The sequence below is a fragment of the Drosophila miranda genome, chromosome 4 (genome assembly GCF_003369915.1).
Source record: "Drosophila miranda strain MSH22 chromosome 4, D.miranda_PacBio2.1, whole genome shotgun sequence".
Classification (NCBI taxonomy): domain Eukaryota; kingdom Metazoa; phylum Arthropoda; class Insecta; order Diptera; family Drosophilidae; genus Drosophila; species Drosophila miranda.
The window spans coordinates 3898264-3926096 of record NC_046677.1 but is presented as its reverse complement, the minus strand read 5'-3'; the positions used below and the strand labels follow the sequence as shown (position 1 = coordinate 3926096).

Below are 27833 nucleotides of genomic sequence, written 5' to 3'. Positions count from 1 at the left end.
TCACCACACGAATTGGGTGGAATTGAAAGGGGGACAGGAAATGCGCATGGCCAAAAAACAAGAATAAAAATGTCATCGCCTTCGCTGTTGGCTTTGCCGTTGTCGTCGCCGTCGCCGTCGCCGTCGCCGCTGTCATTGTTCTTCTGCAGGACCGCTCGCCCTGCTCCGTATGGTACCAGTACAAGTGTTCATTTAACCATATCATTTGTGTCATATTAAGATCAATTGGTAGACGTACATCCATAATATGCACATACATATGTATGCACATTGATACACGCACACACACACACGGCTACACAAATGCATAGAAGCATAAATGTATTTGTGCAGCACGCACCGAAAAGGCAAGCGGCACAAACAGTATCGTGAGAAGTTAAATAAAGAAAAGAAAACTCTCATAGTCCGAAACGGGAGCACAGCAGGGCGGCGCAACAGAGAAAGAAGCACGCACAGAACAAAATAAATAAAGATGCAGCGCGGCAAATAGAGGAAGAGCGAAACAACAAAAAAACAACAGTAAAAGCAAGAGCAACAGCAACAGCAACAGCAAAAAGCGTCGCTAACAACGCAGCAGGCGACCGCTGGCTGCTCAGCCAGTGTTGCCATGCTCTGTCGTGTCGCTGGTACCGTTATAAGTTTACCGTTAGCCCAGCATTGACAGTGCCGTCGCCATTTTGTCGTTTCGTATTTGCCGTCGTTTCCGCCGTGGTCGTCGTCATCGCATTGCCGTCGTTGTTCTTGCAAAAAATTGTCTTTCTCTCGCATCGCATCGCATTGCAGTGGAGTCCAATGAAAAATACAATATAAATATTTTAACAAATACTATGTCCTGAAACTAAGTGTCAAAGTGCAGAGACGAATTCCCAGCAACAAATAGGGGCTTTGGCAAGACCGCCTCAAATGAAGATACATAGCTTCAATGTAATTTTAGTTTTAAGGTTTTTATACCCCTTTCTTCTTTTTTTGTAGCTAAGTTTAATTTTGCGTCGCAATTCATTGCCAAAGGAAACGAAGATAACTGACTGTCAGGGAATATCCGACGAATATAGATTAGAGTCGGATAGAAAATTTCTTATCAATCACAGATTTTCAGACTTTGTGGCCAGCGAAAAAAATTGTCCGCTAGAAGATTGTCAAGGAAATACGATTTTTCCTTGCTAGGAAGAATACCACGGACGTGGCCGTGTACAGAAAGGAGGACTGGGGATATGTATTCGCGTAGACTGGGAGTTTAAACGTATCGGGACAAAATAAGCTTAGTCTTTCCGCATAGGCCTTCACATACTTACATATGTACATAGATTGTGTAGTTTGTTTATAATACAATATGCAGAGATATATGACAAAATTAACCTCAAATTAAAGCTGATCCGTCCCGAGCTGTGTATTTCTTTCGCATGTGTGATTTTATGAATATATCTGTAATATATCTGTTTGCGATTTCAGCAACATGTTTAGTGCTATTCCTAAGTTGTATAAAGTCCAGGAACAATAGATGGTCTGGTCTAGTGTCTCCATCCTGCGATGCGTAAATTGTAAATTTAAATTGTTCGCCACCGTTCAAGCCCCGCGCTGCTCAACTGATAGAGCCGATGTACTGGTATGTAGTCGAGAGAGCACACGAACGTTCTAACGTCCCAGCCGAACCGAACACAAAAACAGAACCCAAATCGAATCGAAAAGAAACCGCCGCGATAAGAAGAAACCACGACGGAGCCGTGGGGACGGCGGTGTGCTGGCGAAACCCGTGCCAGCAGCAGTTATCGAACAGACAGCGATCCCGAACAGCGTCTCCGGTTGGCTCCAGGCGGTTGGCTAAAGGTGCCTCGTTTCACGGTGAACGAGCCGCGAGTGAAGCCTCTGAAGGGCTGAAGTATTTGATATATTGAGAGAGAGATCCACCAGGCTGGATTGAGGAAAATTATTGTGTGATTATTTCTAAAAGTCAAATATAACTCATACGACGCGTGTGCCAATTCCCACCCAGTACCACTGTCGATTGCTGTGCATGCATTTGGCCTTAGCAATGATGCAAACCCTGAAACCGCCGCCGCCGCCGCTACATCATCACCACCCACAGCAGCAGCTTCCACAGCACCTGACAGCCATGGATAATCATCAGCAACATTCGCCGCATATCCATCAGCCGCAACTGCAACAGCAGCAGCAGCAGCAACAATTGCCACCCACGCCGCAGGCATCGCACCTGGTAGGCGGCCAGCACAATCATCTGGCTGTCGACCATGATGACCCAAATCCTGAACTGGTGCTTGCCTTAATTTCAAGGAATCGTGCGCTCGAGGGTAAGTCAAGTCAAGCCCTGGCCAGTCATGCCGTCTCCATCATATCTTCTCTCTGTCCGAAAGGATTTGGGCTTTGTCTAAGAACTGTGCAGGCTTTAATTATGCAAAGTTTTTGTTTTCTGCTCTTTGTTTTTATGAACCACAAAAAGGTCGCAGCAGCAGCCAGGAGCCAGCAGGGCTTGGGTGCGGTGTGGTGTGGTGTGGTGTGGGCTGGGCCTTCACTTTGATTGAGCCACGTTGAAAGCTGCTCATGTGAGCGGGGGCCCTGCGGTTGCTCCGGCTTATGCCTTGCATAACATTTACATTTTCAGACCGGGGCAGCTTAAGTGTTTTTCAATTAAATACGAGAGCTTTCCTGGTGGGACACCGCCATCGTCGTCCCACGTCCCTCTCTTAGGAGCTCATTTCAAATGCTCTTTTAGGGATGCTGATGCTGAACGTTGCGGCTGCCTGGGCTTCCCTATCTTGCAGCTCGGCTTTTCCCCTTCAGATGTTTGAAATATGGTCCGAGGGGACAGTAATATACGAGTAGGCGCGTATTATGGAAGCTGTCTTATGTTTTTTTGCTTGCGAGAAACTTTTTAGAGATGATTTATCATGGCTGAGTTTTGCCGGTCAAAGGGTTGGCAATTCATGTCGCATTTATGATTTCGTTTCACACACATACCCACAACATCGAAAATCCCACGCCAAATCAATTGACAATCCCCGGGCTAAGAGCCAGTCCACAAAGTTGACGACTGAACAACTGAGTGCGGGGATTGGAGTGGATTGCTGGGCGACTCAGAGACAGACAGAGACACGCGCCGTTGACAACGAGAAAAGCTGTAACCAAATCCAAAAGCCGAAACTGTTGACAAACTCCAAATGTCCCTGGCATTGTTCCTAATGCGCAGGGTATTCGTATTCCCAGCTGAACCCGGAGAGCCGCTCGCTGCACGTGTCGCGGGCGGCCTGGAAAAGAGCAGGCTCAGCTGATGGTTCCATCTCCATCTCCTTCTCCGCCTCCGTCTACGTCTCCGATCCCGAGGCCGAATCCGAATCCGACTTCAAGTGCGGCGGGATTTTGTTTTGGAACACGCGTAATTACAAACAAATAAATAACAGTGCAGTGCCCGAAACCGCATGTGCCACATCCCTTGGCCTCGCCTCCGCCACGTGTCGCTAATATGTATGTGCTGCAGCCGAGCCGAGCTACATCGAGGTATGGTATCCAGCCGGTCCCAATCCAGTCCTAGTCCCAGTTCCAGTTCCAGTCCCAGTGGAATTGAGTGACGTGCGCCGGGCGACGTGCAAAAACGAGCAGAAAAATTGAATTATGCGCTTGCGGTGCTTCTTTGTACCCCATCCTGTTCCCGGTCCTGTCCCACCCCATCTAGGGACCCACCCCATCCACCTACTGGTTCGGGCAATCGACAAATATTTTGTTATTTGCACATAAACATATTTATCGAGTTTGGGTTTGGTTCTTTTCCTTCCCCGCTTCAAGTGCGTACTCGAACTCTCACTGGCTGCACCCACGGGTGTTCTGTTTCACCCGTTCGGCTTTCTCTTGGGCCTGTCAAAAATTGTGTAAATATGTTTATCATTTCCACTTGCCTGTAGAGACGTCCGGCAGAGCCTGTGCACTTAACGCTGAGCAAACACCCAAACGACCCAACCGACCCACCCCATTTCGGGACGCCAGCCCCGTCGCACTTGTCGCTCAACCGTTGGCCGCGTGTCCTTCGTTAGCCGTTCTTGTGTGGCTTTCCTATTAACGGGAATACCAGCAGCCCCCTCCCGCCACGCCCCGCCCCGCCCGTGAGCGAAGCAACCCACCCCACTCCCAAGGCAACCTAAGCGTATCCGTTTCTGGTTTGTTGTTTCCTTCCTTTCTTCCTTCCTCCGTTCCGGGAGGGCTTCAGGAGGGTTCTGTTCTAGGAGGGGTTCAGCATTTGTCGCCCTCAGCTGATATAATTTGTCGTAATGTCAACAGGCGAGATCACGACCAGCAAGCAAACACTCGACATAGCATTGGGAATTTGGAATGTCTATTGAAACTCGACTCAACCTACATGCAGTGGTAGGCGATTATATAGATGACTTCTGCATTGCCGCCAGCCATCGAGCGACGGATAAGACGCATCTTGTGTTTGAGCAGGTGGCGCAGATCCTCGCGTACTGCCCCGATCAGCAACGTAGTGGCTATCGGGACGATGGGCACATGGATCTCTTGCAGGAAATTCGTGGATGCTGGTCCAAAGCTCATCAGACATCTCGGGACCCCGAGATATGGCCAGAGGGATATGGCCACTGCCGATGGTGCTGACTTCCTTCGTCCCTTCGCTTGGATCATTGTTCCTCTCGCTCGAGCAGTAGCATTTTGGGTCTTTATCCGAATTCTTCGGGCCACCTATTTAGTGGGGGTCGTTCTGCCAATCAGTGCTTGTCCCAACCTCTTGCGTGAAATCGGTTTGTGTATACATGCTGAACGTCTTTTTTATGCGGGCCAGGTCGCGTCGAAATGCGTTGAAAGCAGCTAAGTTTTTATCGGACATCTGTGCGGGGAGGATTTTGGCTGGATACTCTAAGGATACAAAAATCTGCACGGTATGCTATCTCACCGTTATATGCTTGATCGAGTTTTAAACATGAGCTCAAAATTTATCAGATAAACTGGGAAGACTGTTCAGATTCGAGACAGTATATGCAAGGGCATGTGACGACTACTTGTGCTCTCAGGCACCAACTCCATAATTCTCCATAACACATTCATGGTTCTTGCGCTTGGGGTTAGGAGAGAGTTCGCCCGTATCGTACCTGTTTTAGTTCTTCTAGGCTTTCAGCCTAGAAAAGGTTTTGCCCAGGGGACATCCATATCTCATGCCTCGGATGACCCCAATACCATTGGAGTCCGCTGTCGGTCGAGAACACTTTGGACGTTTCTCATGAAAGCAGCGCAGAGCACACACAACACCAGCACTACTACCGTGAAGGAAGGTACATTCGAGTTCGAGGCCGGGCCCTTCCTATCGCCGGTCTCCGTTCCTCTTTTCCATGGAGGCGCGGACCCAGAGCCAAGTTGAGAAATCAGTTGATTCTCTTATTTTTCCCGGTTATTGTTGGCTTTTGGCTGATATTTTCCTCCTTCCTTTCTTACTTCACGGCGTCCACATAAATCATTTTTCGCCATTTTTCTGAATTCGGAGAAGGGCCTCTACGCTCTGCGTCCTCCTGCATATTTGATGGCATCTGGGTCTGCGCTTAGCATCGACGACAGCTTTTTGACTAGCCGACTTCTGGCTGGCAGGTACAACTTGGCATACTCCACGCTCTTTACGCCTCCACCTCCACCTCTTTCTCTTTCTGTTTCTCTTTCTCTTTCTCCTTCTTCGTTTCCTTTTTCCCCCCCAACTTTTGTCAGTTCTTTATTTTTGTTCCTTCTCGGTGTGTGTTTTTTTGCTACGTCTGCTCGGAAGCTGTTTGTTGGGAGGACGGTGGGTGGGAGGGAGCGAGGGAGGGCGAATGTTCAAGTTATGTTAAGTAAATAATGGGGCGTTCATATGACGCTGGAAATGTGTGGGCGTGGGAATGGGGGAGAGTTTTCTTTTTCGCTTTTCTTATTTTTTTTTTTACCCAATAGGTATGTGCACAACATACATACTTATTACATGTGTGTGTGTGTTTTGGCAGTCACTGTTTACTTTTATGTATATATTTGTTTCTATGCTTAATAAAATAAAATTGGAATTTGGTTTGGCTGCATCGGTGCAGCCTGTGTAGCCTGCAGTTCTCGAAATAGCGATTTTGCTGTGTTTCTAAGCGATAAAAGCTACAATTTGAACATCTGTTATATGCTCCACACTCGACACAAACGGATGCCAATTTATAATTTCATATTAATAATTGCATTGTAGTAGTATATTGATTATCTTTGAGGAAAGAAAGTCTGCAGGTTTTCATTGCATTGGCAGAATGGATAAAAGCTAGAGAACACATCTAGAGTTCTCTAAAACCATGTCATACAAGCAGATGAACACTTAATTAAAATTAAAATGACATCAAGCTAATAATAAATTATTATATAAATATAACCGTTAGGAGTAGCTTATTAAGAAGGACCAATTGGATTCGCCAATGGAATGAATGCGCCATATTTTAAAATAAATGCATGCTTTATTACAACGAGATTTTGGGAATCGAATTCGATATTGATGCGATTGATTGGACCACTGATCACTGGCCCATTCGAATTGTGAACTGAAACTATTTGCTGACGGAATTTTTAGCGTCGGATTAGCTTAGAATTGGGAATCCAAAAATCGGTAGAAATAGATCAAAATCATTTCATACCAAAAACTGTCCAAAGCTTCCAAAGCGAGGCTTCAGTGCAATACACCGGAAACTCCACGGAAATTACCTAGACTGAAACTTTTGCACCGAATAAGGACAAGTCGAGTTGGCCCTGAGCATAAAAATGTTACGTTCCTAGACTCCACTCCCACTGCCACTCCATCCGAAAAGTGACTAGATAAGTGCGGGGGCGTAATGGGGGAGAGCTCCCAGTTCCTTTTCAGTCAAGTTTGTTTAATTTTTGTCACTTGAGAAGGTCTCAGACCTGGGTCTGGCCTCCACTTCGGCACTTCGGCCCTTCGGCATTGCCATCTAGTAGCCACAGACCGAAAATGTTGCGATACTCGTACTTTTCAACGTAAAAACTTTTTCGCTTTCGCTGCTTTGCTTTTTTCGGCGTAAACAAGGGGGATACGATACACAAACATTGCACCACCCCCCAAATACGTACACCCCCATAGGTACATATATGTACGAGTATGTGCAATACATACATACATACACATACCAGTATTCGTACAGACGTATATATGTACATATATATATGGATGTACTTATGCGCGCTGTGCGCTGTGGGGGCGTGGAGGTGGAGTGCCCGTGGCAGGCACAAAAGACAACATCGCGATGTTGCACTGTTATATGTAACTCCAAATTTCTGTATTTGTGCAGCACACTTCGAGGAGCCACAGACTCCCGTGCCCATGCCCCAGCCAGAGCGCCACCACATGGCAGGCAGCCACTCCCCATTTGGCAGCTGGCAAAAGCTGTCTCTACACTGCGCTGGCTTCCATAAAAAACAATATCCCGCAGCGAACTTTATTAAATTACACGGTTTTGACAGTTAAGCAACAGCCTGGCTCGGCCCCACTTCTCCAACGAGTGCCGTCCCCCAATTCTTCCCCTTGTTGCCCCCCCCCCTCGCCTTCGCCCCCGCTCTTCTAGAAGTGAAAATCATAATTTTTCTTATTTTATGTAATATGCTCAAAGCTGCCAACAACTCGGAGAACCATCCTCCCTGCTCCTGGGTTGTCTAGCAACGTGAAGAGGCTTTCGGACCGGGTACGGGTACGGGTACGGGTACGGGTACTGGTACGTGGAATGGTACTGGTACTGGTACTGGTATTCCTCTGGGGCCGGTTTAGGCAAATACGAGTCGAAAATGCTGGCAATAACAAAACGTACAGGGATACTTATTTAATTTAATTCTCTTTTCGGAGGCTGAAATCTTTGAAATGGCAGCGGCAATGCCAACGCCAACGAAGTTGATAGAACATTTGCGTGTCTGTCTGGCCCTGCGGCTCTCCTGCATGGTCTGGCACTGCGGGGTGGGGTGGTTGCCGTTACGGTTACGGTTATGGCTACGGTTAGCAGCTTTTTGTTTTTATCATTCCGCAATTAGCGGGCCATGTCCGCTCCCGCTTATCGACCCGGAGCGGGACCTGGAGCTGAAGCTGGTGTAGCGGTGGCGGTGGCGATGGCGATGGCGGTGGCAGTAGCTCCGGGGGAAGCTCTTTGCTGCGGGTGTGTAAATATTTGAAGAGCATTTCAGTCGATACCTTGAACGTTGATTAGGTTCCGTTGGGTTTGTATCTGAGTATCTAAGTATCTAAGTTTCTCAGTATCTCAGTATCACGGTATCACGGTATCACAGTATCACAGTATCTGTAAATACGCAACGTGTGCGTGTGTATCTTCGCTGCGGTGCTCTTCCAGTGGTTATCGGCCAGCTACAAGAATTGCCCATTGAGACGGCAACACTTTGTTTGCATTTGCTTCACCGTTTACAAGGTACACGTACAAGTCCCACCGAATGTACCAGTTGATAAGGCCAGAGAAAACATGAAACAGAAACAGAAACTGTGTTCTAAAAATTGTCTTGCTTCGTCTGCTGATATGTGTGAGGGGGCCACCCCCTGACAAGGAGGGAGTGATTTTCATGGGCTTATTGGCCCCAGTTCCCGATCCACCTTTGCAGGACAGATCTCGCCAAGCAGAAGCCGGCCCCCTTGCAGCGATAAATGAGGCCTATTATCATGAATCCGGGGCATAATGCAAACATTTTCTTTTCATGCTGCCTCAGCCTCCACCTCCACCTCCCACTCCCACTCCGCCTCCTCGTCATGGCCACCCTCAAATGCAACCCCTTTTGATGGCGATGCCTTTCATGCTTTTATTTTATCACTGATTATTTTCCACATCGCTATGCTCATTGTCTCGGTCCTGGCTCTTTTGTCTGTGCTATATCTAAACAGGTGGTCCCAGCAGGTGGCTAGGGCTGGCACTAGGGCTGCAGAGAAGTCCTTTTGTCTGGGGCTGCGCTGCGATCCCTTCCCTTCCCTTCCCTTCCCTTCCCTTCCCGCTTCCATTTATGCAGTATTTACCTTTCAATCATGCCCGAACATTGTCTGGATTTTTGATTTATGCTTTTTGTGTGTGTTTTCCTGGCCAGTCGAGTCAACCGCAAATCAAAAGCGACAACAAGTAGGAGCGTATGCAGTGTATGTACATATATTTCGACAAAATGATACCCTCTACAGCTGGATTGGGAGTGGCTGGATCCGCTCTCCTCTTCCTGGTGCGTACAAATCCACGAAGCCAATACTTACTTACCCCTGCAAACATTACATGTTGCCGTGCAGATCCCGTCCCAGTGAGTCACGAGCGGCGATCAGGTAAGCAGCTAATTTTAGCTGAAATTATCTGCTAGGGGTTTTTGCGGCAAAGATAATCGAGTCGTAGACAATGTGGCCAATCTCAGGGAGTTACGAGCTACGTTATTGCGGGTATTTTTAGAGGCTATTCACGTGGGATCCACTTCCATACTCCACACACATACATACATACTGGCAGGAGTGTCATTATAAAGCGATCTAATTCGCGATATGTCAATTTTCAACAATAATAGCCGCGATTAGTTAACTTATCTCCCACTGTAGGAGAGTCCAATTCCGTTAGGGTTCCCTATCCTTCCCTTCTCACTGATACCCTATCAGATCTGCAAGGGAAAGTTCTATAGGTCGATCGAAAAACTGTGCCGAGCCATTTGGGATGAGCTCGAAAGGTTGTGTCGCTGGCACGGAGCGGTCGCGCACGGAATGCATATTCGCTATTGTTTTGGTGGTCGTCTCTGTCCACTTCGACGGGCTTATCGGGCTTACGGACGATAAGTTAAGGTCTGTGCACACTGTACACGTACCTCCTACCTCCTCCGGAGCCGATCCGAGCAGATAAGTGTCACTCGAGAACCGTTCGGATTGGAGAAAGAATCGAATCGTAGACCCTGCATAGACTTTTCAGACTCTTTAGACTCTGGCCTTCTTCAGTTAGTTGTTTGCCCGGACATCTAAGAAGTGCCGCTGGACGGTCGTCATCTGCTTCGACGCGGGTTCTGTTTGCCGTACTATTTACACCGATTGCTGATCTGATCTATTTTCCAATGAATCCGGAGCCGGAGTGCTTGAAAATGTCAAACAATGTTGTACAACTAGCGATGGCCCAAGCGGAGCGATGCAGACGCGCGGGCTATCTCCCGGACCCCAATGGGGCGGGGCACACTCACCTGGACGTGGGCAGAGGGCGACCGGAGCGACCGGGGGCGACCGGGGGTGACCGAGGGCTTACGAGCCACTCCAGCGCTTGAGCTCTTGTCGAGTGGCCATATAAAGGTGGCACTGATTATGCCTCGAGTAGCTGATTATGGGCAATTGAGAAAAAGTAGCATAAACAAAATCATATGTACATAAGTACTATGTACATATGCACGAGTATACCACGCCAGTACGCACAAAGACCCTCTGTTCGGATTTATCTGCCATATAATCGTTTCTTAAATCTAGAGTAAAGTTATTTACGTGCTTTGAAGTCACCGATCCGATCCGCAGACGAGCAACCAACTACCAACCGATATGATAGTGCCGAAGTAGAGTTTGCTCAACGCTGGATTGTTGGTAGTGGTAGGGGTTGTGGTTGTGGTAGGTGACCCACTAAGTCGTTGTAGGGGAAGGGCATGGGATAGTACTCGTAGATAAGAAGCTAGAGAACCCCTTCAATTCCTGGTCCACTTACACACTCCCGCACTCACCCAAATCACTGGCTGGCAAATAGATAAATGGGTTTATTTTCCAAACACATGACACCCATCCAATACCATCGGGATCGGTCGCCAGCTTCAACTCTGACCTGGCCATTGACTCGAACGTATGTCGCAAATTATGCGATGCTTGCTGAAAGCGCTCGCTCGCTCGCCCACTGAACAAAATGATTTTATTGCATTGCACGAGCCTTCGCCTTCGCCTTCGCCTTCGCCTTCGACAGGGAGCTTGGGTATCGCGGAATGGTATCCTCCTCCACTTCAGACCATTCGCCCATATGTTGCCATTTGTGACAAAACTGCACCAGGCACGCCATCGACGGGGTTGATACTCGTATTGTGCGACTAGTTCAGGACGGGGAAGCCAGGAGATGCTTCTGGTGCGGCTGTCGTTTGTTGTCGTTAATGCCCAATGGGTGGCAAATTGTTTTTTATTATCGCCCAGCCCGGCCGAGCCGAGACAAGTTGGGTTGGGCTCGAGGTTCGGGGTGCGGGGTTCGGGGTTCGGGGTTCGGGGTTCCGGGCTCGGGGTGAAGCGTAAACGAGTCCTTTCCCCCCTTTCTCCTTGTCGATTGCGTGAATAAAACTTTAATGGAACGACACAAATCCCTGCCGTTGACGATACTCTCTCCCTCTCTCTTTCGGCCCTGGTGTCTCTAATGCAAAGTAATTGAGTGCGAAAATGCCGTCAGTTTGTCAGAGGTTTTTGTGGCTGGTTGGTGCTTGAATTTTTGATACTTTATGTCCCGGGCGGGCACATCTGCCCGGACATAAGCAGGCATCAGGAGTGCACTCCGAGTGCATTCACAGTCGCCTGGCACATTTGGGAATTGCCCGGAGACCAAATGAGACAAAAAGCTAACACAGAAGCGGGTCCTAAATGGTCAAACTACTTTTGACAGTAGTACGTGTGGGCGAGGTATCGGGGTTGGGACGCGAGACTCGAGACTCGAGACTCGAGGCTCCGACTCCACTGTCACAGAGAGCTCACGTAAATTGTTGATTGCAGCTCGTCCATTTCACGTCTCGAGTTCCAGGCCGAATCTCAACTGAGAACTTGCAGCTAAGTTGAGTTTACGGCCCTGATCCTCATCCAGAGTGGGAGGGTGTGGCTTTGTGTACGTGACCATGCAGCCATAGGACCAGGCCCCGGCTCGGAGCTCTTCTCCGGGGGCACAGATTTAACGCGCTTCCGTATGCTGGAAGGGGATTTTGCACAACCAGACCAGGACCTGACAAAGTGTTTTGACAGCGGCTGCCCGCTGAGAAAGGAGCACCGGGCTCAAGGCAGTCATTTCTAGCAATGGAGAATGTGGTTCCTTGGCAAAGAAAAATCCTATCGCAATCCATGTTGAACACTGAGGCAAGTACCGATTGGGAGCTGGATGGGATTGTCTCCGACACATCTGGTTCATCGAACAGTGGTACACAAAAAGAACTAGTTCAGAGAAATTCTCTCCATAAAGGTCCTGTGTTGGTTGTAAATTTCACTCCCATTTTAGCCTCACATCCACCACAATTCGATCGTACACGCAATGATTGCTGGTCCCCAGTGGATACTTTTACTTACTATATATTATATGTATGATATGTAGGTATACGGTATATGGTATATTTGTAATGGGATGAGTCCAGACTCCAAAGAAACATTTAAACAATTTAGGGGAATCTCATCGATAAGCACTCCCCAAATAAATATCTGCATATACGTAAACGTATATTTTCTATCCGCTACATGTTCTTTTCCAGCACTACCAAGTGCAGCAGGAATGACGTGTCGGAAAAGGAGAGAAGCGCATTAATTCTTGCTAAAATTAAATCCACAATTCCAGCAATATCTATTTATGCCATAGCTCCCCATCACACACACACACACACACACACACACACAGCCCCGCACATAGTATCCTTTTTCGGTCCTTTTATAAATGCGGCGACGTCCATTTTTGTGGCTGATAATTCAACAATAGGCAAACGGAAATACCCGTAGCTCCCCAGGCCGTCCTGGCGAGTCCTCCTCCACAGGCCGCCTTCAACCATTTTCTGCGCCATCTTGGCTTCATCAAACGCACACAAAAGACCATAAAGGCTGAGCCAAGATAATGGCAGGCCATCAGAGAGTGGAGCGCCGAGAAGTGGAGAGGAGTGGAGCTGCTCTCGAAGCAGGCAAATAAAATGGGCACCACCGAAACGAAGTCGTTAGAGCAGACGTACAACCGTACCCAATCCGCACACCTAACCCCCTGCCCCCCACTCCACCCACACTGGGGACGTTTGGTGGCAGCTTCAAAGGAGGAAATCACCCCAAGTGTGTATTTTTATAGAGACCGCAATAAACCTTTTTCTTCAGCCATTTCTACATTTTTTTGTGTGTTTCGGCTGATTCTGGCTGCTGGTTCTGGTTCTGGCTCTGGTTCTGCTTCTGGGTTTGGCCCCAACACTGCTTCCATGATATGCCCAAGTCCTGGCATAGCCCCTTTTGATGAAGTTGCAGTTGTGCCACACAATACACTAGAAGAATCAGTGGAGGAAGAGGGAAAGAAAACGTTGTCCATAACCATAAAGGCGGCTCAACGGACCGGGCCGGGCCGGGTCGGGCCGGGCCGGGCCGGGCCAACCCCGATTGATGATGGCCTCGGCGAGGAAGCACTCAAAATTGAAAATGCGAGGGCCCTCCCAGGTCTGTAGCTGCTTTTCTTTTCAGTTCGTTTCAGTTATTTTCTAAGCATGCGCCCATCTCGCCCTCAGCTCATGTCCAACCCAAAGACATCGGACATCGGACATCGGACATCGGACATAGGACATAGGACATGGGCTTGGCATGTCGTCGTCGTCGTCGTCGTTGTCGCTGTCGTCTATGCTGTGGACTATGCTCCCACATTGGCTCCCCTCCTTCCTGTTCCTCTCTGGTTGCTGGTTCTTTTTGTGTCCCGCTTTATAGCTCCGGTCAAGGGTGCTGGTGCCGGTGCTCGGTCGGTCGGTCGGTCAGCCTGCAGCTCGGACTTGACGCTTCAATGGCTGCCGACGGACAAGAGCGCGCGTCTTTTGTTTGCAAAAAAATTAAATACAACAAGCGAGCAAAATGCTTTTTGCAACAACAAAAAATAAATAAAAAACGAAACAAAACGAAAAAAAGAAAGAAAAATACGTAAAGTAGAGAAAATACGGAAAATGGCGAAATGTGTGGCGACTGGAACTGGATCCCATTGTTTAATGGCCGTCAGCCGGAATGTACGCCAGAAATTGAAAAGTTATTGTGTTGCACGGCCCGTGGACTGCCCTATCCAATCCCCCTGCCACCCACCCTGCCCTGACTGGCCTGGCCCCCTCGGCTCCATCCCATCCCATCGCATCCCATCTGCTCTCCTCATCTCGCCATTTTCGTTCCAATTGTCCTGACAAGCTGCCGCTCGCAGTTTTTGTGCTCAAATTGTTGAACCAACATATTTGACAGTTAATTTTTGGTTTAACCGAGAAATTTCTCGGGTCCTTTTTTGTGGGAAAATGCTTTTGTGTGTGCTGTTGAGCCGGGCTTGAGTCTATTACTGGGAAAGTTACGAGTAGGGGAATTATTGCAGTACAGCATTGGAAGGAATGGAAGGGTACTCATCAGGTTCAAGCCGTGCTAGTCGTACACGCTGATTTAAAACTGAACCACAATCAGAAATTAGATGAAACCCACATATATTGTGTTTATAAGTGTGGCGGCTAATTGCATTCATATTACACAATAACGAACCAAATGCACCTGTTTAAATATCCAGTACGTAAAAGTAAAAGATGTCCTCTCCGGGTCAGCAAAAGCCAAATTCAAGATCGATCTTCACAAAGGAAATTCAAAATGTGTATTCACGCAAAAGAGTATTCATCAGAAAGATAATGGATGTTGTCTCGGACCACAATTAAGCAATTGCATAAGCATCAGCGTCAGCTTGAAGCCGAAGAAAGGCAGAGCAAGCCTTTACCTCTCTGTAAGAGCCTTTCCTCACAAAGGCTTAATCAGAGTAGCCGGGAGGATGGGCAGGACAAACGGCTAAGGGGGGAATAGAATGCATAAAGTAAATTATAATAGGCGTAATAAAAAACATGCTGAAAGCCCGGTGGAAGGGCCGGAGGAAAACATGTCGCAACGCTTTGTTGCCACTTACTTTGAATGCTTAGAGGTTGCGGGGCAGGTTGAGGTTGAGGGGCTGGTACTGGGGTTGAGGGGGCAAGGCCGTAAGTGCTCACGGCCGGAATTAAAAGCAAACGCATTAAAAGGTGCCCAAAAAGACTTTCACCTTGGCGTAAGAGGCAAATGGCGACAAAACAGGCGACAAAATGGCCCAGCTGCAGATAGGTTTGCCTCCTCCTTGGGCTTGGGCGTGTGTCCGTGTCCGTGTCCGTGTCCGTGGCTGTGGCTGTGTCTGTGTTTGGGGATTCCGTTTTCCCCAGGACTTAATATTGCATGAGCCGGTAGCTCGAAGCTGGTAAATGGTAAATGGCAAATGGTAACTGGAGAGGACTGCGACCACACGACACCGGCAACATTTTTAATTATGAAACACTAAAAGTGGCAAAGCCAAAGTGCAACACGGCGTCGGTTGAGGCACGCGCTAATGAAGGGGAAGGGGAAGGGGATGGGGATGGGCCAGCTGCGGAGGGGAAATACATTGCTGTTAACTTAAACGCCTCTTGCCGGTTAATGGAAATGAACCTCGTCGACATCGTTGGAGATGGGCAGTTATCTGGTTAAGACAGCGTGGGGCGCACGCACTGCGGCACGGCTGGATGGATGGAAGTTCGTGTTAACACGGCTGAATTGGGGTAGTGGAGGTAGTGGAGGAGTGCAGGAGACCTGGCCCGGGTCGCTTCTGCTCCATATCGAGTTGCGTTACTGTTTAACCCTAATTGCAGGCACGTGTGCCGCACAAGCGAGCCGTTTTTAACGTGGCTAACAGCTAACAAGTCAAGTGCGTGGCTCGCACCTTTGGTTCCTCTACTCCCTACTCCTCCTCCTACTCCTACCCGTACTCTACCTGAAAACTTAGCCCTGCAATTGAACGGAAACTTAAGAAGCGCCTAAGCCGCACGCGTTTCCCGGAGTTTCCACGCGGCTAGAATTTCCATATGACGACGATTACCATCCACTGGCAGAGGGGTTGTTTGGGACTGACACAGGGTCGCGTGGCAGGGACGTGGCAGGTCACTTAGCGAGTCGAGGCTTGTTCGCTTGGCTCCTCCCTTGCCTCTCGTTGCTCATCTCTGGTTACACAGAGTCTGAAGTCTTTTTTTATTGCTGTGTTTGCCGTAGTTCAATATATCGATGGCTAAGCTGACTTCCTGCCATCCAGCCGAGGAGTTACATAAGTGTTTCCTACCAGTCCCATTCACAGTCCCAGTCCAGGCCCGGACAGACGCATTCAACAGTTGAAGCGCTGCTGAAAACGCTTCTCTGTTCTGTTCTGCTCTGTTCTGCTCTGCCTGTGCCTCCTGCGGGGGTTGCAAGGAAATTGATTAAGGTCATTATGCAGTTGGGTAGACGTAGACGGCCCCGGACCGACCGACTGACACTTAATCCCAGCGGCATAATCAGCAACATATTGTAGCAAAAAGCTTCGCCATAAAAAGTAGCAAGTTTTTGTTTTCACCAAAATTGTACACCCTTGCAGGGGAGGAGTTCAAAAGGTTAAGGGCCCTGGCCTCGCCGTCCTGTACGGAGCCCATTTTAGTTTCACAATAAACTTAGCTGTCTGTCTTCACCCGACCCAAAAGCGGGGAGTGCCCAGGAAACCAGTTCACCTCTCTGGAGGGTGCGCCCACCGGCACCGGCACTGGCACCGAGGGGAAGGGAGTCGAAGCGGATTATTCATGAGGTCAGTGGGCATAGGCTACTAGGTAGGTCCAGCCCGTCGTCGCTGTGACAGGCGACATAAATGAGCGAGCCAGCATTGACAGGACAGCAACAAGTGAACCAACCACTGAGGAACAAGACCGAAACAAGTCCTCTAAAGGAGCAGGGACCAAACTCTCAACCCTCTACCCCCCCCAATACGCCCCTTAAACGCTGCAAATGTTTTTATTACATTAAAAGCATTAACATTAACGGTATGGTATGTAGAGCAAAGTACCCTTAGAATACCAAGCCATACCCGCCCAGACACAATGGGCCCTGCCCTGGCCGCCGCACTCTATCGACAATGCTCGTGTGTCATCAATGCGTGGCAGGATAACCCCCGAATACCCCGATGGCGCGCTGTGACTCGGCCTGGGGTCCTTAAATAGAGCGCGGCAATGAATATTTTGGTATTGGTATATTGTGGATTGCGGCTCTGGGTCTGGTCTCTCAAAACAAACAGCGGGATTTTGTCATAGGCGAGAGCTTATAAGAGGGCGCTCAGTCCTCGCGATATTCCTTTCTTATTTGTGTATCCTGGACCGAATGCACAGTTGTCTGCAATCTGGCCAAATTGTGGTAATACTTTTTATCCAATACGAAAAACTGATATAAGATTACATTAAGAGAAAACTGAAGTGGTCGAGAGTTGTGGAAAGTTATAGTCATGATTGGGCATTCCTGTTTTTATCGGCTTAAAATGAATAAATCAGTATAATCAGTACCATTTCGATGTTAAATAGAAAACGGAACTGCTAGGTATTGAAAAATAATACAAATAAATTATCACTTTCATTGAATAAATTTGTAACGTTTCGTTTTGTCGCGATTTTGCCCACTGTGCGCACCCCTTACACACGTGTCCTGCGCGTTCAGGACTTGACTTTGTCAATGAGGCAGCACAGACTCCGAGGCAACTTCGCCGAGAGTCCATGGGCCGCCACCCTTAGTTCCGTCTCTATTTAACTTTGTCGAATTGATTTCGTTTGGGCAACAACAACAACAACAACAACAACAATAGCCACCACAGCGGGAGGAGGAGGCATATTGGGAGGGGGGGTGTGTTGTGGGAGTGGGAGTGGGAGTGGGAAACCGGCAACACCCTTGAACAAGAGTGTTTTCCTTCCATGGCCATGGCGCTGCGCTGCTAGTGATGTTTCCATTTGTGCAAAATAGAGCACTTAACGGGGAAAACTGCAAACAAATTATTGCACTTGCTGTCACCAGAGTCTGTGCGAGAGCGAGTGCGAGTGCGAGTGCGAGTGCGAGTGCCAGTGTGTGCGAGTGCCAGTGTGTGCGTGTGCGTGTGCCCCGCCCTCTGGCCCGCCCCCAGCCACATCCGTCCGTATCCATGGCTGGCGCTGCATACACTTAAAGGATTACAAGCGGATCTGTCGCTTGTTTGCCGCTAAATGGACGCATTTACCCGCTGCCAAACAGGGTGGTGTGGGAGGACACAATGGACGGGCAGCCTTGCCTTGCCTTTGCGCGCTTTTTATGGCCAATGAATAGATGAATGACAAACTGACTGGATGACTGCAGGACTGAAGGACTGGAGGACTGGATGACTGACTGACTGGATGACTGACTGACTGAGTGAGTGCGAAGCGGAGGCTAAAGCGAAGTTACTTAATGGATTTGGTTAAGTGCTGCATTGACATTTTGATAAATGCTTTGGAACAGATGCGCTGCCGACCGGCAGAGCGGCTAAAGCGGGGCGTTACTAGGCGGGCGAGACCCGACCCTCTCCTTTGTCCTGGACACCGTTACAGCCTTATGATAAATAGTTCTCTCCTTGGCAGCAAAACGAAAAGTCTCCCCAGGCAAATTGATTTTTACTCAAATCTTCTGGCCAGAAAACATAGCAAGGATAATGTTTCTTTACTACTTGGATTAAATTATTAGGACCACACTTTTGTAGAACTTAATAATGCCCACTTAAGCCATTTAAATGACCTCCTAATGCTTTTCTCTTTGAGCTAATTACTCACGCAATAAAATGCTAAACTCGCAGTTAAATATCGTTTCTTTTCCAGAAGTTTTCACAACTTTCCCTATAGAAAGAAGAATTTTCAAAATATTTTCCCGGCTTGTATCCCTAAACCCATCTATGGAAAACAATCAGCCGCCACTCGTCTCTCTCGCCCCTAAACAACTCCCCCACCAAGAGCGAATGTCAGTTTTCGTATTTGGTTGCCCCCAAATGGCGAAACTTTTTGTTTTCTACAATAATGTTGATCTTCAAGTGGCTTCTAATTAGATAATATGCGGCCTCGTTCGTGCTGGGCAGCGCAGGACCGTCCAACGCCGGTTCGTGCAGATGGCACCGCGCTTTCCGCATGCAAAGTAAAGTGACGACGCGTGCAATGGACTCGGGCCGCCACAGTGTCAGGCCAAGAGCACCGAGGGGTGCATACCCTACGGGAAACGGAGCTCATGTGGCGCAACTGTTTATTGACTTATCTGAACGTATCGGCTTGGAATTTGATCGTTATCCTTTAAACGGCCAGAGTCTCACGAGCTTAAGTGCGCTGCTCTAAGGAGCTCAGAAATTTGCACAAGATTGCAGTGACATCATTGGAGGAATACTTAACCTTCCTTCTACTTTTCTGTGCGAAGATCAGCTTTTGGTCCCATAGGAAACACCCCGAGAGGAAGAGTATTTAAAAAAGTGGAATAAAATGTCAAGTCAAAAAGGCAGCGCATAAAAAACGGCGTCGGCAGACGCGACGGCGAACAATTTGAATCCTAATGGATGCGTGCGCCGTTGCCAAACGACTGGCACGCACGCGATGAGGGCACAGCTGGCAGGGAATGGAGTGGTCGGGTCTATTCCGTGGCGGTGTGTGGCCGTGGTACGGCTTGGCTGTTCCGGCCGGGCCATGGCGGAGGTGTAAGGTTCACGTGTGCCCACTTACCCAACCCACGGCAAGATGACGTTTTATTAATGCTTTTGGAGTGCTTTCAATATTTTATCGCGCATTTTGCTCTACGACTTCGGTGAGGTGAGGTGAGGTGAGGTGAGGTGAGGTGAGGTGAGGGGAGGTCCGTGTACGGGGCTCGTCCAGCCTGGACGATATCTATCGCTTCTGGTCCCGTTCGCTTGTTTTTACCCCTTTCGGAGTGCATCGGGCATTGCGTAATAACTTTTAGTTGGTCACTTTGCGGGCTGATGCAAGAAGGGGCTTCTGGGGCATATAAATAGTGCCCCACCTCAACCTAAACCTCAACCTCAACCCGACCCGCTCGTCCTTCCACTTCCATTATGATTCTGACTTTGAGCGGCGGACTGTTTATCTAAATGGGTCTTTTGTTTGACTATGCGCGGGGTCTAATGGAATAGGTGGAGCTATGTAGACGTACATACCCGCGTTGTACAGTACACGTTGATTATGGACATTTGCTGTTGGAGTTGTTGGTTGTCGAGCTGCAATTGGTGGTTCTGACTGCCGCGGAGGGAGCTCAATTAAGTTGTCAATCTAATTACTATAAAGCGATCCGATCCGAGCAGATGTCAGCAATGACCAAAATAAATTGTGGCCACGAGTCGATCAGGTCGAAGCTAATTATATTCTCAAGAGCACCGCGGAGGGGTTTGGAAACGCTGTTGGCCAAGTTATATTTTAGGTATACTCTTAGATATTAAGGGTCGCCAAATGCAAATCCATATCTGATCATGTTTTAATCATTTCTATACATTTCTATTTATATCGAGGGTTCAACGATTCCACTATCGAAGCCTCTTCGCAAACAAAATGGGACGGGCAGACGGCCATGTCTATAAAGACGGCAGTTGCAGTTCAATAATAATTACATACATACATATATGTACTATATGTTTGGTAGGCACATGCTTTGAAGGCAAGGCACTGCTTTCTTCTCGTTGGAAGCCTTTTGGTCAGCATAAAATGGCATTAAGCACAAAATAAACGAAGAAGAAATATAAAACAAAAAGCGAAAAGCGAAAAAGCGAACAATGTGAAAGTGTAAGCTTAAAAGCAGCAGCACCGAGTGGACCGGTCGCAACGCTTTCAAGTCGGAGCGACAACGCCGCATGACAGTCTAAGGCCCAAGTGGATTTGACACAAGGACTTTGCACCAGCGGCAAGGAAAGACACACGGCCAGGCCAGGACAGGGAGCATTGGAGGTTGCTGCTGCTGTCGCTGCTTCTGCTGCAGGCGAGCCATTTTGCAGGGCGTGTCCGCAACCCCCAAAGCATCACCTTCATGGCTGTTGTGGAAAGTGTGTGGGTGGTGCCGGGCACCAGCCTACTCCTGGTCATGCTGCTGCTGCTGCGGCTGCCGCTCCTGCCTCATACTTGATGAGTATTTGGTGTTTCGCCTCCGATTATGCCACAAGCTCGGACTGTGCGTGCGTCGACTCTGGTCGCACGGACGCTCCACGTTTTTGGCCATATGAATTTTTGAACACTATGTCTCTGTATACTTGATGCGAGTCCTCTCCTTATCCCCAGCATGGTGGTGGCATGGTTACGCAAGAATGGTCGGTTTTCGAATCAACGAAACGTAATTCCAGCTTTGGCTGCGCTTTGCCGGTTGCCAGCATATTTAAGCCCCATCCACCCCCAGCTATGTCCTGTTGTCCCGTTGTCCTGCTCCCCGACATACAAGTACACATAAAAGCACTGGCACACATACACAAATGTGCTTTCGTGCTTGTGTGCGTTTCGAATCGCTCAATTTGCCTTCGATTGCGAATCCGCCATTTTACCTACGGCAGCCATTCAAAAATTCCTCTTTTCAGGTCTATCCTTTTTCTTCGTTTTTTCCTTTGGGCCCATTGCAGATTAAGCCGATGGAGACGACAATGAAAATGTATGCCCGAAATTGAACGTTTCTTTTGATGAATTTCGTTGAAAATACCCCGAGAAGTAGACTATAAATAGCGTACTCATAATTTTATTCCACCCAAACCGTCTTAAGTTTAAAGTCGGATTTCGATCGGTTTTGTACGTCGGTTGTTAAGTTCTAATAATTATTGCAGTATTCTCCGAGGTCCAGATTTACATGCAGACAAACTGTATTTTAATGAATGTCCATAATCTTGTGGCCGTGCTTGTATGTATTTTAAGGAATGTCTCCAGGTAATGGGATCGTGTGGCCGTTCTTCTGTAGGGTCTGCTCATTGATCTTTGTAAGGGATCAAGAATCAGTAGGAGTTTGGCTCCACCTTCACAGCCAACATTAGCTCCTTCAGTATGCAATAACAATTGACAGGTTGAGGCATATTAATAAATAATCCATGCAGTCTAGAGATCATAAATCAGTTATCAAAGCAGGCATTTAGCGTTGATTAGCCTGAACTGACAGACATACATATTTATTTGGTTTATTACATAAATCGACTGCAATAAAAATTATGGCTTCAATTGGTCAAGTCTCTAAGTATTTAGCCGAGAAAAACATAGGCTGTATCTAAATATTTAACGTCTGTCTGATCCATAAAAAGCAACAATTATTTCCTTAACAAAACCACTTTCTGAACTGATAATGTGTGTTTCACTTTAAATAAAAGTCTGCAGTTGTGCTTCGATATTTAGGCATTAAATTTTATACTAAATTTCAAGGAAAAAAGGAACGGGCTTAAAGCTAAATCAATCAGATTGTAAATACCATCTAAAATTTTCGAGTGTTGTGAGAGATGTTCATTGGGAGTAGGCTTTTTGTAAGTACTGGTATGCTTTTAGACTGTTCAGTATTGACGGCCATGGACCACGAAAACCTTTAAAAAGCCGATCAAAATAAGGTGAAGCATTTCTGCCCATCTGCACATCTGCCAATCTGCCAATCTGCCAAGTCAAATTAAACGGAAGTCCTTTAAGGCGGCCAAAGTCCGAATATCGGATTCGATGTTTCGATGTACCTTGTACAGCGTCTTGCCTGTTAGAGGGCGTAGAGAGAGCGAGCAAAGAGCTGCGAGTGGAGAGCGGAGAGCGGAAAGACTTTTCAGTTGCAATTTAAATAATTTTCTGTGCGCAGACGTCGCTCTGGCCCCTCGATCAGCCGGTCGGGCAGTCAGTTAGAGTCAACAATTTAACGCCCTTAAGGTCAGGTTTTTAGCCGTACAGTTACGAAACAATGACTCGGCACAAGGCAGCAACCAACAGTGCAACAGTGCAACAGCAACAGCAACAGCAACAATAAGCAATGGCAGCCAAGTGCACACAGAACTGAGATATAAGGACGAAGAAGAGGGAAAATAAAAAAGGAGAATGGCAACTGCAGCGCTGTATTGCACAGACAAAGTACATATGTATGTATGTATGGAGAAGTATGTATTTATTTTTAGAGCACACATCCGAATTCGCCAGCGCACTCAACAAGGGAAGACAGAGCGAAATAGAAGCACACATACAGAAAGAGAGAGAGAGAGAGATAGAAGGAGAGAGGGAGACTGAGAGAGACCGAATGTGGAAGGGGGAGGGTGAAAAAAGCCAAGCTGAAAAGAGCTTTTTGAGACCACTCCCCGAAAACTGCAAGCGACGGCGGTCACGACGTCGACGCACACAAAACAACCAATCCCAGGCACAAATACATAAAAACTGAAAAGAAAAACTCACTCACACAAACACAAGCACACAGGCACTGGCACACACAGAGAAATTTGGAATAGCAAAGTGTTACAATGCAATTTCCCCGCCGCTATTGCTGTTGTTGGGCGACCAACCCAAACTCAATTGTTTGGGGCAGAAAAAGAGGCAGCATAAAAGGCCAAGCTGGAAAACTGGAAAGCTGGAAAACTGGCACAACCGAGATATCACAAAAGCAACAGAAACCAAAGAGAACTCAGTGGCCCAAGAGTCCGATTCCTAAGGGTTGGGTTTGGTATGGTTGGGTTGGGTTGGGTTGGGTTCTGCTCCGCTCTGTTCTGGCTGTGATTATGTCAGCAGCCCCGTTTCTGCCTCTTTTTCTGCGTGCTTCGTCGTCAGTTACTTTCCAAGCGTCGACGTTGCCTGCCGCACTTGCCACAAGGAGATCGGTTGCTCGCGTCGCAATTCGTGCATCGCAGAGCCAACTGTAAAAGACTGTGATAACGGTTAACTGTTAACGGTACACGAAACACCAAACAATACAAAATAAAATACGAAATCCGAAATCCAGGGGAACCACCGCGTTGTGGATTCGAGTATACTTATACGCCTCAAATTTTGAATCGCAACGCCGTCGGAAGCGCGAAATGTAGGAGAATCACCGAATATTAAATGTGGAAGTGGGTGTGGATAGTGAAAGTGTAGATGAAGGAAATAAATTAACGATATAGATAACAGCGAAACGGAGTACGAGAAGGAGAAGGAGGAGAGCCCAGACCCAGCTCACCCTTCAACAGCATGGAACTTCTGAAGTTAATGATGTTCAAAAGTGACTTTCTGTCCAATGGCAAATGTGATGATCGCGTACCGCCGATTAATTTGAGTCAATTGCCAGAATTCTTACTGTGTAAGTTGAAGGAATAAAGACAATGGATTCGGCGTAGCTCGGAATATATCTCTGAGCTGAATAACACGCCTAGAAGAACTGTCCGGGCCTTGGCTGAGTAAGCTCAGCAGTTACTCTTACCATAATTTTATTTTGTAGGTTTCTCTGAAAATATCATATATTTATTTATACGAAAAACCCAGGCCGCTACGGAGATCCAGCGCTTCAGTGCTCCCCCAAAAGCTCGCAATGCGATTAGCATAGTCATATTTTTATAGCCGGTACTCAAAAAGTACCACCCAGCTGCTAAACTAAAGCCACGTGGCCTAGACATAACAATTTTAAACAAAACGTGCATTCTGCAATTCGGATTCCCAACTAACTCCCCTTCTTTTTATCCATAGATATGCATATCGCTCTTCCATATGTATACTCGCAGATTCCAAAATAATCGGGAAGGTTGGCTTTCTTAGATATGATATGGGCTATATGAGTGTCCTAGAAATTGGAAATATTTTCCACATCTATTATTTTATGGGATTGTTTTCGGCTTTGATCTTAAGAGTTGTATACTTTCCTTGAAAGGTTTGCGTCAGAGAGAAAATGTCAGCTTTAATTCAAAACGTAACATTGCATCGGTTGCTTTGTATTTGATTACCTTTTTAAAATAGGCACTTTTCAAATAGACGACAAAAGAAAAATCAATTTTGAATCAAATTGCTCAATTACAATATTTGTTGCCTAATGAATACTGGACTGAGAAGAGTAAAAAAACGCACAATTGTATAAACAAATGGGTAATCTTAAACTGATCAGAAAATTTAGAACGTTTAGCCCCACCACCAGTCGTCATATACATAACACGATTCGCCTCAACGATTGGCCTAAACGAAAGCCACTAACAAAAGATTTCCTCACAGCCACGATACCAAAGTGCGGCGGCTGCCACGAACTTATCTTGGACCGATTCATCCTGAAGGTGCTGGAGCGGACGTGGCACGCCAAGTGCCTCCAGTGCAGCGAGTGCCACGGCCAACTCAACGACAAGTGCTTCGCCCGCAACGGTCAGCTTTTCTGCAAGGAGGACTTTTTCAAGTAAGTAAATTTCTCTAATGCCAGCCGGAGTGGCTGGAGGGGCTGAAGGGACATCCCCTAGTTGAAGCGTCGCCGGTTTAATGAAAAATCTCCCCTTGCCCCATTGCCAATGTTTGGGTCGAACAGACGGTACGGTACAAAGTGTTCCGCTTGTGATATGGGCATACCGCCAACGCAGGTGGTGCGCCGGGCCCAGGACAACGTCTATCATCTGCAGTGCTTCCTGTGCGCGATGTGCTCCCGCACTCTCAACACGGGTGACGAATTCTATCTGATGGAGGACCGCAAGCTCATCTGCAAGCGCGATTACGAGGAGGCCAAGGCAAAGGGTGCGTGACGTGAGAGATCCTTGGCAGAAGGCAATGGCTAGACTTGATTCTTGGATAAATTGCAGGTCTCTACCTGGATGGCTCTCTGGACGGCGATCAGCCGAACAAGCGTCCCCGCACCACAATCACCGCCAAGCAGCTGGAGACGCTGAAGACCGCCTACAACAACAGCCCCAAGCCCGCCCGACACGTTCGGGAGCAGCTGTCGCAGGACACGGGCCTAGATATGCGGGTGGTCCAGGTCTGGTTCCAAAACAGGTAGGTGTCTATCTGTCAGACACTCTTAAGTGGTAACGGCACTAACCTTAGTTGCATTTTCTAACAACATTACAGGCGGGCCAAGGAGAAGCGACTGAAAAAGGATGCGGGACGCACCCGATGGAGTCAGTACTTCCGCTCCATGAAGGGGAACTGTTCGCCACGCACTGACAAATTCCTCGACAAGGATGAGCTAAAGGTCGACTATGACAGCTTCAGTCATCATGGTAAGTTTGTGCTCTGCCTGATAGCAGAATAAGTCATTGGTATCATTGGCCGTGTCCTCGGAACAGATCTAAGCAACGACAGCTACAGCACCGTCAATTTGGGCCTGGATGAGGGCGCCTCACCGCACAGCATACGTGGCTCCTACATGCATGGGAGCTCTAGTCCGTCACAGTACCCGCCGAGCAGTCGCTCGCCGCCGCCAGTCGGCCAGAGCCATACGTTTGGCTCCTATCCAGACAATATTGTGTACACCAATATAGGTGAGTGGCTCGCGTGCTTTCTCTACGAAAACAGAAAAGAGAGGAGTCCCCAGTCTGTGTCTAACGTGTGTTCTCCGAATCCCGGCACAGATCATGCGACGGGCTCTACTCTGCACGCCAGCAAGTCACATCACCGCCTGCACAGTAGCAACAACGTCTCGGACCTGAGCAACGACTCGAGCCCCGAACAGGGCTATCCTGACTTTCCGCCGAGTCCCGATTCGTGGCTGGGCGACTCGGCCAGTACCAACAACACCAGCAACAATAACACCAGCAACAGCAACAACAACAACAACAACAACAACAACAGCAACAACAACGGAGGCAGCGGCAGTGCTGGAGCCAGTGCGAATGTCACCAACGCAAACCCCGGAACGCCAAGCGTACATTACTGATACTCAAATCTGCTTTTGCGTTATTTTGAGATGCAGTCCCGCAGTCTTCTTCTCTCTGCCCAGCAACAACAACAGAAGCTGTAGCAGCGCCATGTTGAAAGCTCTCAGTAACAGCGACAGCGAAGCTAATCGGTTAACGGGAGTGAGTCAGGAGATGTGGCAACGCGGCTGAGTTAAGATTGTAGATTTCAAGTTAATGCCATTTGGGTGCGTCTTTATATTCCGATTCGTGATCGGCATACAGATCCTGATCAAGAGCGAAACATAAATATCAATTACATAGTTCTAAAATTAACAAAAGCAAGAAGCATCTCTCAACTTTTTGGGTACGCAGGACATCTGTTGATGGGGTCCGAGTCGCCCCACATGGCATAACCCTTAAAGCCTTATTTGTTTATTTTAGATAAACAAAACCCTTACAAAATTTGCTCAAAATAATTCATTTCCTTTACTTGGTCATCGGCATCGGTGAACTGAACACAGAATACGTATTGGTACTTACCTTAAAGCTTAATTACATCACATCTTGGAAAGCCGCTCTATCATTTACCATTGTAGCCCTGATATTTAATTGTAAATAATGTATATTTGTGTATATTGAATGAACTCTAAAACTGAATTTTAAATTAAATTAAGTCTGTATAGCGATAGCGTCAAACAAATGCGGAGTAGGGTAGTAGAGCGAAATATGCATACGTATGTAAGACTCGAGCCCAAAACAAGTTATTTATTGCTTTATATAGGAATACAACAAAATTGCATAGGAGAAATATCAATTACGAAAACGTGATGTCGTATTTATATCTAAACCCAAAAACGAAAAATATTTAAACAGAATAGAAATGTCAGTAAAAAAGCAACTACGTAAAACAAATGATAAAACGAATGCGATGAAATAAATTACTATTTGACACATAAGAATAAAGACACAAAATTTGTTAATTACCGAGTTTAATTACAGTTAATCAAACAATTTTGTTCGAATTGTGAAATGCGGAATTTCAAAAACTTTTTTGGCGGAATCTACCTAAGTAGATTCCAAGCGATTAAAGTTTGGTTTTTTTTTTTATTTTTCATTCAAAAACTTTTAGCTACGCTACGCAGATTGTGAAGTGAAAAAATGTTTCTATATTTTCTGAGGTATGTACTATCGAATAGTAATTATTTGTAGATTGTGATTTGCAAGGTATCTGCGAGTAACAGCCTTCTGCTGGTGTCACACGGT

At 47.4% G+C, this 27833-nt stretch overlaps 2 protein-coding genes across 5 annotated transcripts; one reads left to right on the top strand and one right to left on the bottom strand.

Moving 5' to 3' along the window:
* Positions 1-1056: 1056 nt before the first annotated feature.
* On the top strand, positions 1057-27573 carry LOC108163525 (LIM/homeobox protein Lhx4). 4 transcript variants are annotated; one of them, XM_033393468.1, is made up of 7 exons: positions 1057-2306; positions 24964-25138; positions 25256-25467; positions 25533-25725; positions 25801-25952; positions 26019-26213; positions 26304-27573. In XM_033393468.1, exons 1-7 carry the CDS (start codon positions 2012-2014, stop codon positions 26606-26608), a joined length of 1527 nt encoding a protein of 508 aa, XP_033249359.1. In that variant the 5' UTR covers positions 1057-2011; the 3' UTR covers positions 26609-27573. The 4 variants fall into 4 exon arrangements, with proteins under 4 accessions (XP_033249359.1, XP_033249361.1, XP_033249360.1 ...); XM_033393470.1 differs by lacking the exon at positions 1057-2306 and adding an exon at positions 23559-24064 and having other exon boundaries at positions 25265-25467; XM_033393469.1 differs by lacking the exon at positions 1057-2306 and adding an exon at positions 23559-24064.
* LOC108163528 lies at positions 4318-5022 on the bottom strand. The gene is made up of 2 exons (XM_017298877.2): positions 4913-5022; positions 4318-4846 (listed from the first exon to the last, which is right to left on the bottom strand). Exon 2 carries the CDS (start codon positions 4844-4846, stop codon positions 4706-4708), a length of 141 nt encoding a protein of 46 aa, XP_017154366.1. The 5' UTR covers positions 4913-5022; the 3' UTR covers positions 4318-4705.
* Positions 27574-27833: the final 260 nt, after the last annotated feature.

Bases quoted from the DNA above. Each gene is read 5' to 3' on its own strand.
- LOC108163528 (XM_017298877.2), bottom strand. From the start codon at position 4,846: ATGTCCGATAAAAACTTAGCTGCTTTCAACGCATTTCGACGCGACCTG.
- LOC108163525 (XM_033393468.1), top strand. From the start codon at position 2,012: ATGCATTTGGCCTTAGCAATGATGCAAACCCTGAAACCGCCGCCGCCG. The intron at 25,726-25,800 runs GTAGGTGTCTAT...ACAACATTACAG, and splicing joins CAGGTCTGGTTCCAAAACAG to GCGGGCCAAGGAGAAGCGAC. The intron at 25,953-26,018 runs GTAAGTTTGTGC...TCCTCGGAACAG, and splicing joins TGACAGCTTCAGTCATCATG to ATCTAAGCAACGACAGCTAC.